The following is a 17,886-nucleotide window of genomic DNA, read 5'->3' on the forward strand; positions in this document are numbered from 1 at the left end:
AAACAATTTTGCCTGTGTCTGGAATACTTCATGCAGTGTTTATTCACTGCTTCCCTTAGAAATGTTTAATGCCCAAACGGACCTTTCAGATGCCTCTGTAAAACGTCATCCCTTGTCAGGGGCTTTGTACACAGTGTAGAAGGACAATGTGGCTTTCCTGCCTGCCTGCAGGGGGACATTTGACAACCGTGATGTTGCAGTGAAAAGGATTCTTCCCGAGTGCTTCAGCTTTGCAGACCGGGAGGTTCAGCTGCTGCGGGAGTCAGACGAGCATCCCAACGTCATCCGCTACTTCTGCACCGAGAGGGACCGGCAGTTCCAGTACATCGCCATCGAGCTCTGCGCTGCCACGCTGCAGGAGGTGATGGGGCACTGACCAGCATACAGGATTTGGGAGAAGTCTTTTCCCTGAAAGGCCTTCTCAGGTTCCTTTAGCTTAAGCTGCTGAAGTGCCTGCTGCAGGAGATGAAGTTACTCCTGCCATCACCTCTGTGATAGTTTCACATTCCTAGGGCAGGGCTGTTTTCAGACATCCCTAACCCTGCACTGACTGAAGGGCAGAAGCTGTTGGTCTTTGATTTTCCTTCCCATGAAGGACTCCCCTCTCATCATCCATCCACTCCTACCATTCAGACTTTGAAGACCCTCTGCTCTTAATTCTGGAGCACAGTGCTATAGAGAATTCTAGAGCCAAATGACATTTTAGAGATCATCACCTTCAGCCAACAACAGAAAGGGTCTTTGATGTGTCACCAGCTTGAAGACTGCAATTTACCCAGTCTATTTTTTTTCTTTTTTTTTTTTTTTTTTTTTTTTTGGTGTGTTTTTTTTTTTTTTTCTTTTTTTTTTTTTGGGGGGGTGGGGGAAAGGGGGGGAGCTATACTTACTATCTATAGAGGGGCTAATGATAAGCAATGCTATTGCTGACTGTTTTTCCTGTTATAATTTCTAGTATGTTGAGCAGAAGGCCTTCAGTCAACATGGCTTACAACCCATCACTCTCCTGCAACAGACAACATCTGGTCTTGCTTACCTACACTCCCTTAGCATTGGTAAGGATGCTTCTTGTTTCATATGGCACATTTATAAAAAAAAGAATCTGGTCTGGATCTTGTTTATTCAGTCCTAGCAGAGAGTCGAAGAGGCTCCACCTAGTGCAGGCAGCAAGAGTGTCTGGCCCTGTGATGTTCTGCTGCACTGGAGCTGCACAGCTTGTCACTGCCATTTGTTCAGGGTGATGCATTTTTTTTTTTTTTGAGAAGTCACATGAAATATGATGGATTAAAAAAAGAAAAAAAAGATAAGCCTCTACCACAGACAACAGTTTGAGATTTGTTTTCACAAATGCTGGCTCAGCCTGCTGAAAGGTTTACAATTCATTAAAACTTTACAAATATAGTTGGGATTGCCTGGCTTGAATAAATGAGTGTTTTTAACAGTCCACAGAGACCTGAAGCCCCATAACATCCTCATCTCGATGCCCAATGCCCATGGGAAAGTCAAAGCCATGATTTCAGACTTTGGGCTCTGCAAGAAGCTGGCTGTGGGCAGGCACAGCTTCAGCCGCCGGTCGGGTGTGCCAGGCACAGAGGGGTGGATCGCCCCAGAGATGCTGAGTGAAGACTGCAAAGAGAACCCTGTAAGTCTTCACCCTTCCCTGGGGCTCCTCCAGAGAGGGCTGCACACCTTGAGAGATGGCACATCCTTCAGTCAGAACGTAAAATGCACAGTACCAGGTGCCTGGGCAGTCACAGAATCACAATGTTTTGGGACCCCTGAGAGTCAGCTTGTCCAGCCCCACATTCACACTGGCTTGCAGCTGACTATGGGATCCTGGAAAAGTTTCTTGTGCTCCTTAGCTGCAAAATAAGGGACCTACGAATCACAGCTCAAAGTCTTCCTGGGCAAAAAAAAAGTGGTATTGCTATTAAAGGTTATTTGTTTGCAGACATACACCGTGGACATCTTTTCAGCTGGCTGTGTCTTTTATTACGTGGTCTCTGAAGGCAGCCACCCCTTTGGCAAATCTCTGCAGCGCCAAGCCAACATCCTGCTGGGAGCATACAGCCTGGAGGCTCTGAGTGCAGGGACACACGGTAGGACACACCCAGGAAACAAAAACCACTGCTGAGCTTAGAGAACACCACTGGTGTTCACATTCCAACAGAAATGACAGAACTGTGACCCATCGGGGTTCCCAACCTCGTGGTGATGAGAGTTGTACGCCTAAAGCACTCCTGAAGTAAAGCTCCTGAAGTTCTTAGATTTAGTACCCCCCAAAGCATCTCCAAGATACAAAATTTGGAACCCTGCAAGCTTGCCTGTAGTTATTTCATGTATTTAAAGGGTAGGACAGAGCTGAACTTTCATCTCCATGCTGGCACTGACTCAGCACTGCTGCTTCTCTGTTGGGGCAGTGTTGGAGCTGCTGGGGATGGTGTTCAGGATCGTGTTGGAGGAAGTAGAGAACATAATGATTTGATTTTCTAAAGTACAAAAAATTCGGTTTTCCTTACAGCCTAATAATTACCACCCTTTTCCTTGCAGAAGACATAGTTGCTCGTGATTTAATAGAGCAAATGATAAACATGGACCCTCAGAAACGTCCATCTGCCAGCTGTGTGCTAAAGCATCCTTTCTTTTGGAGTTTAGAAAAACAGCTCCAGTTTTTTCAGGTTTGTGTCAAACTTTTCAATCATTTCAGTTCTAAGAGCTGTTGTATACAGTCTTTGAATCTTGAATTCAGTTTTTTCCAGCTTTGAGGAGGTTTGAGGTGATATAATCCACAACCTTACTATGAGTGATGAAGCAAAGTTGTAATACCTAACGCATCATCTCAGAGACTTCTGAATTGTACTTTGGCATGAAGTGAAATAGAATCATTACTCCATTATCAGGCCAGGCTGCAACTGGCCAGAAGCAGCAACTTTAAAGCGTTGGGAAAATCTAGGAAATAAAACTAGAACTAACCTGAATGTCTCTTCCAGGACGTTAGCGACCGTATAGAGAAAGAATCTTTAGATGGTCCAATAGTCAAGCAATTAGAAAGAGGTGGAAGAGAGGTGGTGAAAATGGACTGGAGAGAGCACATCACTGTTCCTCTTCAGACAGGTAAGGGAAAGTGTTTTATCAGAGTGAAAGGAATTAGGTGCTGTTGTTCCCAGTTTGCTGGGACAGGAAAGTAAGCAAAATACTGTGTCAGGTTTAACACATTTGTTTGTCAGCAAAGTATTCCTTCAAACTACAGTACATGTTTATCTGTAAGTGTGCCTGTAAGTGTATGTGATGCTAGACACACAGACCTTGCTTCTGAGGCCAGCAAGTAGTGCTGGATCAAAACACAAAAGGAAATCTTGCAATTACTTTTGCAGATCTTCGAAAATTCAGATCCTATAAAGGAGGCTCAGTCCGGGATCTTCTGAGGGCAATGAGAAACAAGGTAAAGGACTTCTTTCTGTGAGCAACACCCACAGACTATGCTTCTGCCTCCTTTTGCTGTTCATTGCCAGCCTGTGTCTGTCTTACCTGGGTTTAGGTGTGAAGCTGCTTTACAATAGCCTAATATGAGGTTACTTTGTCCATGAAAAATGCCTCTGGGACAGACAGACAGCTGAACTTGAAAACATACCCCCTGCCTGAGCTTCTCCTTATTCTTTTCTCTACAGAAGCACCATTACAGAGAACTGCCTCCTGAAGTGCAGGAGACCCTGGGCTCTATCCCAGATGATTTTGTGTGTTACTTTACAACTCGTTTCCCACACCTGCTCCTACACACCTACAATGCAATGCATATCTGCTGCCAAGAGAGACTGTTTCAGCATTACTATTATCAGGACTCTACAGAGCTGAGCCTTGCAGAAGACAATGTCTGAGAGGAAAAGGGTGGAGCTTTCTGCTCTGGAACAAACATTCCAAGCACAGGGCTGTGAAACAGGCCTACTTTTAGCAGGGAAAAGTGGGATCAAAGAGCTGAATTCTCTCTCTTGGAAGAAACCAAGCTTCCAAAAAGTGCCTTGTACCTCTGCCTGCGCTGGATCCGGAGATGGTGGAAGCCCAAGGAGCAAGGGGTAACTTCAGCAAAGCACCGAGCCCTGGTGATGGAGTTACTCCATGGCAGTTTTCAGGACAGTGAAAATGGAGCACAGAAGCTGAGGTGGTCACCCACCCCATATCCCTGTACTGTACCTGATTTTATGACTGATGTGTTTTACAATGAAGAATCAAAATACTGCAATTGGAATCATACAATTACTAGGGACTGGGATCTGCAAAAGGAGACTTAGAGTTGTAGCAAATCATCAGAACCTGCTGTTGCACTACTGCCACGTTATGCATTAGGCACACCACAGTGATTGTAAAGGGAATATTTTACAATTCCCCAACCCTGTAGAGAAAATACAATTTCTGTTTAATCAGCACTACCCAGGAAAATTATTCCCTCATACTTGAGCAGATATAATGAAGTTCTAAAAAAATACTGACTTAACAAATCAGTTAAAGTTTACATACTTTGAAATTAAGCCTTTGTTTAATTACTGACCAGTATTCACAGAAAAGCTTGAACAGCCCTTGATTTAAATAACAGTATCACAACAGGGCTACACTAACTTCAGAAAAAAAAATAATAAATACCCTGTTGTCAGCTGTGAACTTCTCATGAGCAGCTGATCATGGTCTCTCAAGTGTTCCTTACTTTCTTAAGAAGGGTCCACAGTTGCAAAGTCAGAGTTAAGAGGATCCTGGGGAAACAAAAAAGAACTAAATATGAGACAATGAGAGTTGTACTGAACAGTGCCATCAGAGGCAGCATTTTTAATGGGTGTGATAAAGCTGTAAAGGAACCCCATTTTTCTGTCTGTATTGGTTGTGCATCACATCCATGTGAGCCTATGTTTTTAAAGATGCAGTATTTCTTTTCATTGTCCCTAAAGCTGTGACAAAGCATTAAGTGTGTGCAAAGGATGAAGAAATGTTGAATTCTAATATGTGGGGTGTTCTTTTACAATATATTTATTATTTAACATATTTATATTTATTTAATTTTTACTACAAAGTGGTATCAAATCCAAGTGGTACAAGTGTAAAGCATGCCAAATCATCCCTAATCAGTTTTATGTTTATATTTAATAATATTATAGGAACTGGAAGAGGAAAGTGATACTGCATCTTTCAATAGAGTTCATTAAAGGAGAAAATGACAAAGTGGGAATTGGTATGACTGCCATTGTGTCTTAAACTAATAAATTATTGACATAGTGTGTATGTTTGGGTATGTACAGCTATTAATGGGAAGTTTTTTCCCCTAGTTTTACAGTGTATGAGAGCAATTTACCTAGGATGCCAACTGTGCAAGTTACATGTTTCTAAAGCTTGAAAAAAAATAATGGTAGTTTTAACTAAGATTCAAAAGCTTATTTCATATTTTTGTACTTCTCGTATAAAGTTGTTTTATAAGTCTGCTAAATAAAGACTTGTATTCAGCTTAAGAATGAACACACAGCTTTTAGTGACAATGTCTGCATGGGGAAGAAGGTCAGACTTCTGCTGCATATGGACCAACAGGACTGAAGATCACCTACAGCTGCACTGGGCCTGCAGCATGCAACCTCCTGCCTCCCAAAGAAGGGGCATGGGCCTGGGTTTTGAGCAGTGGCAGAATAAAAAAAAAACAACCAACCAAAAAAAGCCATCTCCTGCTAGTTGAAGATAAGGCTTCACGCAGAGAATACAGACAGGGACACAGTCCCACATACACACACTGCAAAACCACACAAACCCTGCAAAAAATATTAGTTTCTCAGAACTGTTTCTGTATTAAATTTACCACGTGATTTACAGGAAAAGAGCCTGTGAGACAGGTCTGGCTGCAAGACTGAGTGCCCTGCACAGTGCACGTATCAGCACTGTCTTGTGCACCAGTGCTATTTGCTGGAGAGCTGGTTTATGACCCTGCCAACTGCTCTTGTCAATATTGACTTGGGTGAGCTGGCCTGAGAAGACACTCAGCTGATAGGGCAGTAAGTGGTGGTGTAGCTCTGCCCAAATGTTAAAAAAACCAAACCAAAACCCAACGCACACAAAACTCAAACCCCATAAATAATGCCCATATAGGTAAATAATGCCATTCCCCACCCCTGCTCCAAGAGCACTGCTGAGAAAGGGTGGAGGCTGGGTGGGTCGAGAGTGCTTATCTTTTCTTTTTCCTTGGCCGGTAGCCGTAGGACTCTTTAAGAGCGCAAGAGACTCACACAGAAGAAGCACGCAGCAGACACCCAGCAGACTCCACCTCCAGCTCTTTCCGCTGCGGGCTGTAGAGCTCAGCATTGTTGCAGCATCTTTGGAAACACCTCTGCAGTCAGTCTCCATCAGCACAGCATCGGAAGAGCCAATCCTGTTACCCGCAGGCTCTACCAGGTGAGCTCTCCCTGTGCCCTCCTGGGTCCTGCACGGGGTGGAGGGCGGGAAGGGGGGGGGTGAAGGTTTTTTCTTTTGCAGCCTTATCAGTTATTTTACGGGTAGCAAGGGCAGGAAAAGCAACGATCACACTGCACTGTCCCCCTCTCCCAGCTCTGCCCCCCCACCCCACTGAGGCCGGGGCTGCTCAGCAGGGATAAGTGGGGCTGTCTGAGCAGCTGAGGGGGGGCACAGACACCTCAGCCCCCACAGAGCCATGGTTATGTCCTTTCCCTGCCCATCCATGCAGCGACAGTACCCAGTGACACCCAACAGTGACACCCAGGCTGTGGGGACCACAAAACCAGTGCTGCTTATTCCCCCCCCAAATTCTCTTCCCCAGTTGCAGCCCCTGCCAGCCCCAGGCGCTGTGGCCCCCAGATGCTTTCCCTCCCCCCCCGCCAGGCCCCCCCTGGTTCCTCTTCCCCGTTAAGTTTCACTTTCGAGATCGCTGCCTGACGTCAGCTGCACCACCGGGCTGTGCCAGAAACTAAGGTGGGGGCTCTGTGTCTGTGTGTGACAGCCCATAGGCCCACCCACGGCTACAAGCACAGCTCTGGGAGGTGGTGTGCTGGCCAGAGGCACTGAAAGGCCAGTATTTCAGGGACATTTTTAGCCCATTTATTGGAGGAGGCTGTGCCAGAAATCAGTCTCCACACATTTCTTGTTATTAGTGCTTGGTCGAGCAGCCTGCTCATAACTAAGGCACATTTGAGCAGTCCTGAAGAGATTTCCCCTTACAGTCACTTGGTTAGCCCACAGCTATTGGCCACAGTGAGACCTGTAAGTGCACATGCTTCTGCAGGGCCCAGCAGGTGCTTAAATGGTGAATATGAACCCAACACCACAGTGTTTTCTATTGCCCCTGTTCTCCTATGCCCAGTATTTCCCCAAGCTGCCACTTTCTGTTGCACTCACCTCCTGCCAAGCTGTGATCCTGGGCAGTGAGCGCTCCTGGCATTCCCTCAGTTACAATCCTTGCACTTTCAGACACTGTGGGGAGCTTGTGCTGAGTCCTCCAGCTGACTTGGCTGCACTGCTGACTGCTCCTTTTACACTGGAATTCAGAAGCTGTGAGTCCCTGTGTTACCACCATGAGCTGCAGGGATGGTGCTGGCTGGACCACGGACACCTGCTGAACCAGCAGAGCTGAGTATCACATGACAGTAAGAGAAACTTCATAACCAACCACATCTCTCTCACTTCAGCCCTTGTTAGCTGTCCCTAGATCATGGGTGGTTACTGCTGCCTTTGCACAGTGGGGGTGCACAGAAGCAGCATAGCTGGCAAGACTGGGCTGGCTTTTAGAGGTACAGAAACTTCCCTGGATCAAAAAGGTGGGGAGGGAGTTGAAAAAACAGAAGCAATAAAGGCATGTTTGCTGCAAATCTGAAAACTTTTTTTCCCCCCCCTTCTCTCTAGGGTTTTCTACATTAACAGCAGGATTTCCTTCATCAAAGGCCATGGGTATGTGCTGCTTTCAGAAAATCTGCACTTTATATTTAGCAATTTGCGTTTCGGTATCTGCATTTTAAGGCTCATCTCTAGTGAGAAACTAATCAGTACTCTTTACATCATCTTATTCTTTGTATTGATGCTACTGATGTCTGCTATGTACAGACACCAGTACATAAATGATCTAGCCAAACCTCACTAGTTTGAAGAATACAGCCATAAGACTTTTATAATACTTTTTAAAATAATACCTTAGTAATATTTTTTATACAGCATAATACTTATTAAGGGAATATTGTGATACTTCCATTACTCCCTTTGAGGACAGCTTCCAAACCTCTCTCAAGGTTTCCTACTTCACCCATTTATTAGTCCTCTACCATTGCTCAGGACTGCTTTTGATTAAAGATGCTTTTTGTCATCAGAACTGACTTATTTGACAAGTTAAGACACAGTCTCTCACTGACTGGTAGAAAGAAAATCTAGCATTCAGCATGGCCAGTTTTGCAAGGACTACAATGTCTTGTCAAGTATGCATTTAGTTTGTATTAATAATACATTATTTTAACTTCTAGATTACACAACATTACCTGTGAATGAATGGGATGAGAATCATGTCCAATGCTGGCTCGAATCTACTGGAATCAAGAAAGAGTATGTAAAAAAGCTACATGCAGAAGAAGTGACAGGTCCAGTGCTAATGGAACTGGATGAATCTTTCCTGAAAGGCATTGGCATGAAGGCAGGACAAATCCACGTGTTAATCCGCAAGAGAAATGAACTGCGGCAGCTGAGTGCTCAGCAAGCCAAGAACTCCAGCAGCAAAACCTCCAACAGAGCTGATGCACAAACAGATCCAGAACAACCCAGAAATGCTTCTGCTCAAAAAACTTCAAGTGGAGGCAGCTGTGGTCCAGGAGACAAAACTGATGGAGACAATGCAGGTTCTGGTTCTGGCAAGAAGCAGAGGAGAAGTAACAACTCCCAGACTAGAAGTACTGATGAAGCCTTAGAGCTCAGCAACTGCCGGCCTTTCAGAAGTCAGAATGCTGATTTCAAATATGTGAAAAACAGAGTTCTTCCTCCAGAATCAGGAGTCAGTGATCTGATCACTCCTTGCCATGAATACAAATCTTTTGCCATTGCTGCAGAACTGAAAAAAAGCCAACTGCAATCCAAGTTTGCCTCTGAAGTAATAAGATTTGCTTCAGCCTGCATGAACATTCGAACTAACGGCACCATACATTTTGGTGTCATGGACAGCATTGATGACAAGACTTGGAAACATGGACAGATAATTGGCATAAAGGTCAAAGAGCGAGAACTCTATGTGGATGCATTAGATTATATAGAAAAATGCTTTTCTGAAAATCTACAAGAAATTGCAAGGAAATGTATTCACCCACCTGTTTTTGTTGAAGTGATTTCAAAAGACTCTCAGGAACAAAGATTTGTGGTGGAGGTTGACATTGAACCAACACACAGTTTAGTGAAAAACGAACTGTTTGAAGTGTATTTGCCAAAATATAAAGAAGACAGCAAGAAGGTGATCCTGACAAAAGATCGAGTTCTCTATCAGAGACTAGGAGCAAAGTCTGAACCTGTAAAGGACAATGATAAAACTACTTTCATTAAAGGTTTACAAGGCAGAGATGCTCATAGAGAAAAAGCTGAGCTCTCCAGTGCAGAAGTACATACAGAAATACCTCAAAATTTAGGAAGAAAGTTATCAGTTCTACTAAATGATGGCAAAAGCTATATGGACGATTCCCTGAGGTACATCCTTGTCACAAACAGATGTGAACAGCATAATCTGAACAATGTCAACTTCTTAATGCACTTGAACATTTTCTGTGTCTTTGACTTCGATGAAGATTCTAATGTGTCAGGGTTGTACAGCAAGTTCAAAGAACACCATGCAACAAGGTCTTATTTTTTACAGGATTTTTCCAATGAAAGTAAGACTGCCATCCCTACCCCTCAGAAACATTTGTGCTTGTTTGATCAGACCAGCTGGGTATTCTGCAATGGGCGCAGCGACTTCCACGGAGATGAAAAGCCTTGTGATGACAATACATGGACCAGAACAAAAAGAAAATACCTTAAGAAAGCCATCAGTTACATCTGTGATGAAATCCTGCCAAAAGGGTCTTTCATTGTGCTCTTCCTATTGCTATCTCCTGCCCAGAAACCACTTGTGGACACTTTTGAGGAATTCTATACAGAGATGAATGGCACAGAGTATATTGTTTGCATTGCAGAGTCCAGAGAAAATTACGAGAAGTGGGCAAATCTAGCCCAGAAATCCTGCAGCATCGAGACACTTGAACAATACAGTATTGTGGGTATGAAACTAAGTCATGTTGATGCCACCATTCAAGCAATGCTGCCTTCCACAGCACAACCCAGGCATCTGCCCGTTTCCACCAGAGGGCTGTGCACACTTCCCTTGCTGGAAGAAGAGAAAATGTATTCCCTAGAAATCCTTTGTGCTGACCAATGTGACGACATCAAAATAGATCTCTTGACTGAAAAAGAAATACAAGAAATAGAACAAAACTTCTACCGAGGGAGAAAAATCATCTGGGAAAACTTCTGGCTTGCTGACACAAGACGCTGTGGGGAAATCATTGAACGTGAAGCATGCAAGGATGCAAGCAAACTCTTAGGTGATATTTTGCGAGGAAGTGGATTCAACTATTCCGTGGCTAAACTAAAGATATTTCACCATCCTGGAAGTGGTGGAAGCACAATCGCACGGCAAGTTCTATGGAAAAGAAGAAAGGACTTAAGATGTGCTGTTATAAAAACCTCATACTCGCCTGCAACTGTTTGTGAGCATGCACTTGCATTTAGAGATTATGAAGAAAAAGAAATCAGTCACTGTCTTCCTGTGCTCCTCCTGATTGAAGATTATGATGAAGACTATTTAGAAGAACTAAGGAATGAGTTAATGGATGCTGTAGGAACCAGGAAAATTAATTCCCCCAGACCTTACTTCATCCTCATGTGCTGCAGACGATCCAATGACCCTGAAAGGCTTTGCAAGGTTTCTCCACTGGACACAGTTTCTGTCACTCACAAGCTGACGGACTCAGAGAAAAGTCTGTTCAAAGCTAAACTTGAAAAACTGAAGCAGAAAGATGTCAGGCCAGAATTCATACTTACCTTTGTCCTGATGTGTGAGGAGTTCAATGAAACATACGTGAGAGATTTTGTAGGGCACATACTGCAAGACATCGACCGCTCTTCTCGTGACACATTTTTGATGCGTTATGTGGCTTTGCTTAATTTTTATGTACCTAATTCATATGTTTCACTGTCACACTGTGAGGCTTTTCTGGGACTTGGGGTATATACAGAAAGGAAATCAAGAGTATATGATTTCAAAAGTAACTTGAGTGAACAAGCAAGAATGATTTTTATTGAACTAAGAGAAAGTACCACCTACATTTCATCTGTTCGGATAATACACTGTCTGGTCGCAAAAGAAATTCTGTATCAGCTTTCAGGGAGTGAACCTCAAAGTCAACTTGCAATGGCACTTCTTCAGGAAAAGACACTCTTTGAAAACAGATTTGGACGAGAGGAATTCATCAAGTTCATCAGAGATCTGTTTATTCGACGTGATAAAAGAAGCAGGGGTGACAATACTGATACTCTCTTTTCCCCATTCATTGAGCATGTCTGTGAAGCTGAAGACTGTGAAAAAGCTATAGCTGTTTTAAAAGCTGCATATGAACTCCTTGGCAAAGATCCTTTTTTTGCCCAGCAGCTTGCCAGACTGCACTACAGCAATGAAAAATTTAAAGATGCAGAATATTGGGCAGGGGTTGCAAAACTTCATTTGCCGAATGATTCTTATATTTTAGATACAGAAGGTCAAGTCTACAGGAAATGGTTTAATTTTACTGTGGATAAAATGACACAGGAAGACACTCCTGAAAGCATCATTGAAAAGATAGAGATGGCTCTAAAAGCTATGAAATGCTTCAAGGCTGCACAAAGGGCTGCAAAAGCAGAACGAGACAGTATGAACAACGCTGGCTATTTTGGAGAAGTTGAAGTAGGATGTCGTCTTCTTAGATTTTTGTCCACAGTCCCTGTATTCTGCAGAAGTCCAGAGGGGGAATATTCTGAGCTCGTGAAATACCTGATCACAGATTACATCCCTAAAGACATTGAAAAACCATGGGGAAGGCTTCATGCACGCTTAAAAGGTTTACGCCAGAACCTGTATGATGCTCTGGAATGGATCTCGGAAGACCTAAGTTATTTCCAAACAGATAAACACCAGGAGAAGGAAGAGGAAGATGAAAAAGTTGAAAAGGAAGAGCAAATTTATAACCCCAGAAAATGGCTAAAAAGACAGTCAGAAGTATATGCCAAATTCTTCATCTCAGCATCACAGATGGAAGTCACCAATGGTGGCCCTGACAGCCATCTGATCAGGCGCATGAATATTTATAAGAGCGGTGGAGGTAGTGTCACTAATATCCTGTCATTCTTAACAGATAAGAAAGAGAATAGGTCAGCTGACAAGCTAGAGAACATCCTCAGTTTCTATACAGAAAACCCACTAAGACTAGAGGACAGTGATTTGATCAATTACATTTTGTGCCACATCACATTAGCATGCCTAGCACCAGGATCAGGTAAACTTGTTCCAATGCTAACTCTTCGTGATCTCAGTGCAAGGTTCTTTAAAGGAAAAAGGCCATTTCCAGCAAGTGCCTATTTTTTGCTCACCTTGTTGTACTGGCCAGATGAGGCATTAGACAAAGAGCCTCATCCAGAAAAAGATGAAATTCTTAACACAGCCCTTCAAACCTTGGGACGTTTATATGACATCAAGATGAAAGATGTTCCTACCAGAAAGAAAAGAATCTACACTCACTTTTTTCTGGGGAAGGGTTATGGCTTAGGCAAGATTGTGCACAAAACTAAAATTGATAAATTAATCAGTGGGTCCTTAGATGAGAGGAGAATGAAGTGGCTCCATGGAACTGTATGGAATATTGGCAAAATTCGTGAAATTCTCAAACGAGTTTCTGGTTGGACCAAGGACAGAAAATTATTTATCCGTGGTCACGTGAAGGAGTTTCCTATCTTACCACTTCATCTTGATTCAGTACCCCCTGGAAATGAAAACGTGACCTTTTACTTGGGCTTTTCATTTAGAGGTCTTGTTGCTTTCAATATTGAGGTTGAAAATGAGCCACCGTTCAACAGAACAAACACTTAATAATCATCAGCACCTACTGTGCTGTTAGACAACACAGTACTGGAAGTGACCATTGTCACACTGAAAACACAGAATGGGCTGCAGTGGCTGAGCATCAGACAGCAAGATAACCATACTTTTCTAAAGTAATGTCTCAGTTTCTGAAAAAAAATAAATATATACCCTGAGACAAAAGCCTCTGATAGTTCTGGGGTCACCAAAAGCAAGATTTCAAACTTAAGAGAGCAATAATAACAGGGCTCATATGCTTGGGACAAAAGAACCATTATTTTTCCTCCCCACTCATGAATATTTGGGGAACTGAGATCTGGAGCAAGCACTTATAGCAGGGAGCCCTTCTTAGCTCATAAATTAGGATTTTAAATTAATTTCTGGGTGCTTTTGATCAATAACATAATTTATCCACTATGACCACTTGTTTTTCTTCATTCTGAAGCAGCAACAGAAAGGTCAAGTGAACTTTTAACATGTATATTCCACTATAGACTTTGCTCACTAAAATATACAAAATATATCTACCCAACAACTGCAAACATAAGGATTGATAAAAAATAGGTTTACAATTTCAAACTCACTCTTACATTGCTCCTCCATGTAAATATGACAAACCATACTAGAGGTATCTGTCTATGGGAAGGGGTGCAGAGATGTGTTAGCTGTTAGGTATTTGTAAGCACTGTTATTTCCTGCACTTGGTGAAATGTTCTTGCAGCATTATCCAATAAATGTACAGAGTACATAATTCAGGTTTTTTGTACTGTATACATCTGCATTTAAAAATATTCTGTTGTCTAGCCTGATTTAGCCATTTGAAAAAATGCAAAGGAGCCTGCTTCTAGCACTATGTCTACAACCATCTTGTTATATTAAGCTTCTAATAATAAAGCTTATTCTTGGAGTTTCACATCATTTGATACTGTATTTTTACTAGTTTCCAGAAAATGTGTCATATAGCTTAAATTTTAAACTAACAAATTACCTTTAGAAAGAATTATCTTTAAGTTTCTTACGAACTTAATTGCCCTACCTGAAGATGCAGTTCTAACAGTAGCAAGGTATGATTTGCTTTTCTAACTTCAGTCAAGATCTGGAAGCAGCCAAAAACTGTAAAAAGGAATTGCAAGCTACTATGAATTGAGAACAGGATGAAACCTAGAGATTATTCTGTCCAGTCCAAGCCTTCACCTTCTGACCTCAGGAAGCAGAAAGCAAGCCTGTGACTGCTGGCCAAGCAATCCTCACCTCCTTCCCTTGCCTTCAACTTAGGAGGCACAACAGCCAAGTAAATTTTTGGGCTGCAGTTTTTGCATAGGAAATCCAGGCTGGGAAATTTCACCAGGGTAAAGCAAACTCAAGGGTTTGTTTTAAGAGTAGGCTTAAAGGTTAAGCTGAACCTTAAGGGGCTAAGCTTATCAAAGGCAGCTTTCTCCAAGATGAGCCCATAACTGCTAGGACCAAAAAAGCTGAGGTGCTGGGAAAACCTCTCCTGTCCCTCCTTGATGGGGGTGGCAAGTGTATGATTGAAAATTTAATTGGGCAAATGCAGCTTTGTTAAGTCTAGCATGGGCTATAAAGGATGGTTTTAACTCAGTAAATAGAGGGCATTCAAACTTAGAGAAAAGCATGGGAATGGGAGCTGACTGCTAAACAGTTGAAACAAAATGCTCAACTGCTATGGCAAAAGCATGGCTTTGTTTTAAAAACTGTTACCATGATCAAGAATTAAAACAGTCAACCTGGCCAAGAGGAGGCATCTTATAACTTGCTTCTATCCTGGCTGCAGGCACCTGACATGATCCTGGCAGTAATCCTTTGCCCTGTAACCCTAACAGCAGACTGAGTCCTTTCTTTGAGGACTAAATAGGGGTGTTTTGCTTTTCAAAGATACCCATTTTACCTCTTAGAAACTACAAACTCTATCTCATCAGGGTATTATTAACACAATCCTCCCCAGACCCCACAGGAAAAAAAAAAATTTAGAGAAAGCATAACAACACTCAGGCTCACACATTGCAAAACAAGCTGCAGAGGCTCACATAGGGGAAAGTACAGACCCAGCCTTCTTACTCTACCAAGTCACATTCAAATTCTCCAAGTCTGATAAATAAAACTTGGGAGTGCTTTACCCAACCACACACCACACAAGCTGCCTTGTTTTGGCAAGCATTTAGGGTAAAGCAGTTTCCCCACTTCCCAAATGCCCCTTCAGATTTCCCTGGAGCCAAAAGGACCAGAAAAAACTCATGCAAAGTAGCAGTCTTCCCTAAAGGGTCCTCTACTTAGTATTAAGCTCCTTCTCATTACACACATGCATGCAGAATGCACTCATTATTCCAGGTAGTGTAGCATTAAAAACATACCAGAATTCCAGGATAGAGGGGACTTCCATGTTCATCTGGTCCAACCTTTCTTGGCAACAGCATGGTCTAGCACCCTGTCCAGCCAAATCTTCCTCAGGAGGTTATTCCAATGGTTTACTTTTCTCGTGAAAATTTTCCTCTCCTGGCCAATCAGAATCTCTCCAGAAGCAATTCATATCCATTACTCCAAGTCTTTTTTGTGACTCCTTCTAAAAAGGGAGCCTCCATCTTCTTTGCAGCTCTTTTGAATACTGGGTCACTGTGTTGCTCTCTCTCCTATGCTTTCTCTCCTCCTGGCTGAATAAAGCTCTCTCAGCCTTTCCTGATACAGCAGGATTCCTAGTCCTTGGGTCATCATCATGGCTGTTCTCTGGACCCTCTCCAGCCTGCCCACATCATTTTTTTTAATAGATGTGGATTTATCTTCCTTTTGTCACCTCAGTCTATGAATAAACAGCAGTCAGCTACATGAGACCAACAAGCCTAGCAGAGTAATCCAGTCTCTTGCTGCAGACTGAAGTTGCAAGAACACACATCTTCACAGCTGCCTTGTGTTCCTCGAGTGTTTTGCTCTGAAAGGGTTTAGGACAGACCACTTAAGACAGCACGCCCTCTACCAGGTTTTATGAAAATGCTATTAGATACTTTTCCTCCATATTCCCCGACTCTTCCAAATTAAAATAGCCAGGTCAGCTGAAGGACAGCAGATCAACAGCAAAAGAAAGTTACAGGTGAAGAAGTCAGGATTAGCTTGCTCTTCTCCAGGCAGAAAGCACTTCAAGATCAAGCCCACATGAATGAGTTTTTGCAATTTATAGATAACCAGAGAGCTAGGCCAAAGTTCTTCAGACCATAACATGAGTTAAGCTGGATTTTATACTTCTGCACACTTCGGAATAGCTAACATTTGTTGCAATAATCTAAAAAGGTCCTCAAGAAGAGGAAAAAAAAACAACCCACACAGAAACAGTGTTTCATTTGTTTAATCGGATACTGTTACAAAGCAGTAGACACACATTACAGACTTGTATATGTGCAATGATCCACTCCTGAAGCATACAGTTCACAGAAGTTTCCCAATGGATGCAAATGATGTCAGCTCCGTATTTTCTTTGAATCTTCTTTGTAAACTGAATGCTATAAGATTAAGCTAGTTTCTGTTACGACTATTTGCATGCATTAAAGTGATGTACATACTTACCAGTCTCTCTCAAATTCAACATCAATTATTTTGCCACTTGTCTACTGAACAGATGAATAATCCCATCCCTTTCATACTACTTACACAAACGCAGACAAGTTTCAGAAAAACACTTCAACACACACAGACTTCTGTGGCTGTACTGCTACTGAGAGGGGACACAATTCAGTATGTGCTTTAAGGTACCTGAAGAAGACAGCAAAGCCAGTTTGGGGTCTGGGTTCGCTGCACAGTGACCAGAAACTCTGAAGGGGTGATTCAGACACATCAAGCAGAAGCCTGAAGGAAACAGTGTCAGCTTACTCACTGTTTGCACATGTACCGTATCAGGACTGGGAAGGAAGACTTCTGAACCACATTAGACTGGACAGCTGCTGTGACGATGTATTAGAAGTTGAGCTACACCTTAAAAGACTTCTCACCTGGTTCTGAAAGCTCAGATTCCAAGTGTTGTTTTGGTCCTGTCTCAAAGAAAATAAAAATTCTACCAAAAAGTACTGTAATTAATTGCCACAAGCTTCACAAAGAAATGATGTTTTACCCAAGTTCATCTCAGGTTCTACCCTGGACAAATGCAGCTTTTGTGGAGAACCACCACTGGCCTTCAGTTATCCCCAATGATTGCCGTGCTGCTGTACAAGTCGTGTAGGTCAGCATCCAAACACTGTCAAAACTCAGACTTCCCAAAGTAATTCAGCAGCCAAAACCAATCAGTTTCTCGTTCTGAGTTATTACTGAGCACTGCATGACGTATCAGCTAGGGTCAACCACAGGACTTAGAATGAAGATGCACATATTCTGTTAACAGGATAATGGCCTCACAGCAAGATACCTCTATTATTCACAGAGATATGCCATTAAGATTTAGAAAACACAGGCAAAGCTAAGTTACAGATTTTATGATTCAACTTTTTTTTTTTTTTTTCCTTCTTCTTCTAGGGACAAACAACTACATAACATTCAAGTGGAGCTATTCTAAAATATGTGAAGATACAATCCCCTTAAAACTTTTTATGTTAAGTGTGATGAATTCTCCAGTATCAGGTAAGATTTCAAAGTTCTAAAAGCAGCAATACTGCTGGAGGTGTCATGTCACTCATGAAACCATGCTAGACCATTCAGATGAGTTGGAAAACTAAGGTGCCTGTACAGCTACCACACTCATCTATAAT

General features: G+C 42.5%; 2 protein-coding genes across 3 annotated transcripts in view; both read left to right on the forward strand.

Annotated features, from left to right (window-relative positions):
• The window catches only part of ERN1 (endoplasmic reticulum to nucleus signaling 1), a 29,766-nt gene extending 24,270 nt beyond the window's left edge, over window positions 1-5,496 (forward strand). For both annotated transcript variants that reach the window (XM_030461642.1, XM_030461643.1), the window contains 8 exons: window positions 172-361; window positions 953-1,052; window positions 1,440-1,639; window positions 1,949-2,096; window positions 2,548-2,675; window positions 2,988-3,111; window positions 3,372-3,439; window positions 3,666-5,496. In XM_030461642.1, coding sequence (XP_030317502.1) covers window positions 172-361; window positions 953-1,052; window positions 1,440-1,639; window positions 1,949-2,096; window positions 2,548-2,675; window positions 2,988-3,111; window positions 3,372-3,439; window positions 3,666-3,872 — 1,165 coding nt within the window. In that variant the 3' untranslated portion in view covers window positions 3,873-5,496. The remainder of the gene's footprint in view (window positions 1-171; window positions 362-952; window positions 1,053-1,439; window positions 1,640-1,948; window positions 2,097-2,547; window positions 2,676-2,987; window positions 3,112-3,371; window positions 3,440-3,665) is intronic.
• A 634-nt stretch (window positions 5,497-6,130) lies between these two features.
• Window positions 6,131-14,058, forward strand: LOC103529232 (sterile alpha motif domain-containing protein 9-like). Its single transcript, XM_030461641.1, has 4 exons — window positions 6,131-6,414; window positions 7,444-7,619; window positions 7,876-7,920; window positions 8,484-14,058. The coding sequence occupies exons 3-4, from the start codon at window positions 7,917-7,919 to the stop codon at window positions 13,151-13,153; spliced, it is 4,674 nt and encodes a 1,557-aa protein (XP_030317501.1). The 5' UTR covers window positions 6,131-6,414; window positions 7,444-7,619; window positions 7,876-7,916; the 3' UTR covers window positions 13,154-14,058.
• The last annotated feature ends 3,828 nt before the right edge of the window (window positions 14,059-17,886 follow it).

This window comes from Calypte anna, chromosome 18 (genome assembly GCF_003957555.1).
Source record: "Calypte anna isolate BGI_N300 chromosome 18, bCalAnn1_v1.p, whole genome shotgun sequence".
Classification (NCBI taxonomy): Eukaryota; Metazoa; Chordata; class Aves; order Apodiformes; family Trochilidae; genus Calypte; species Calypte anna.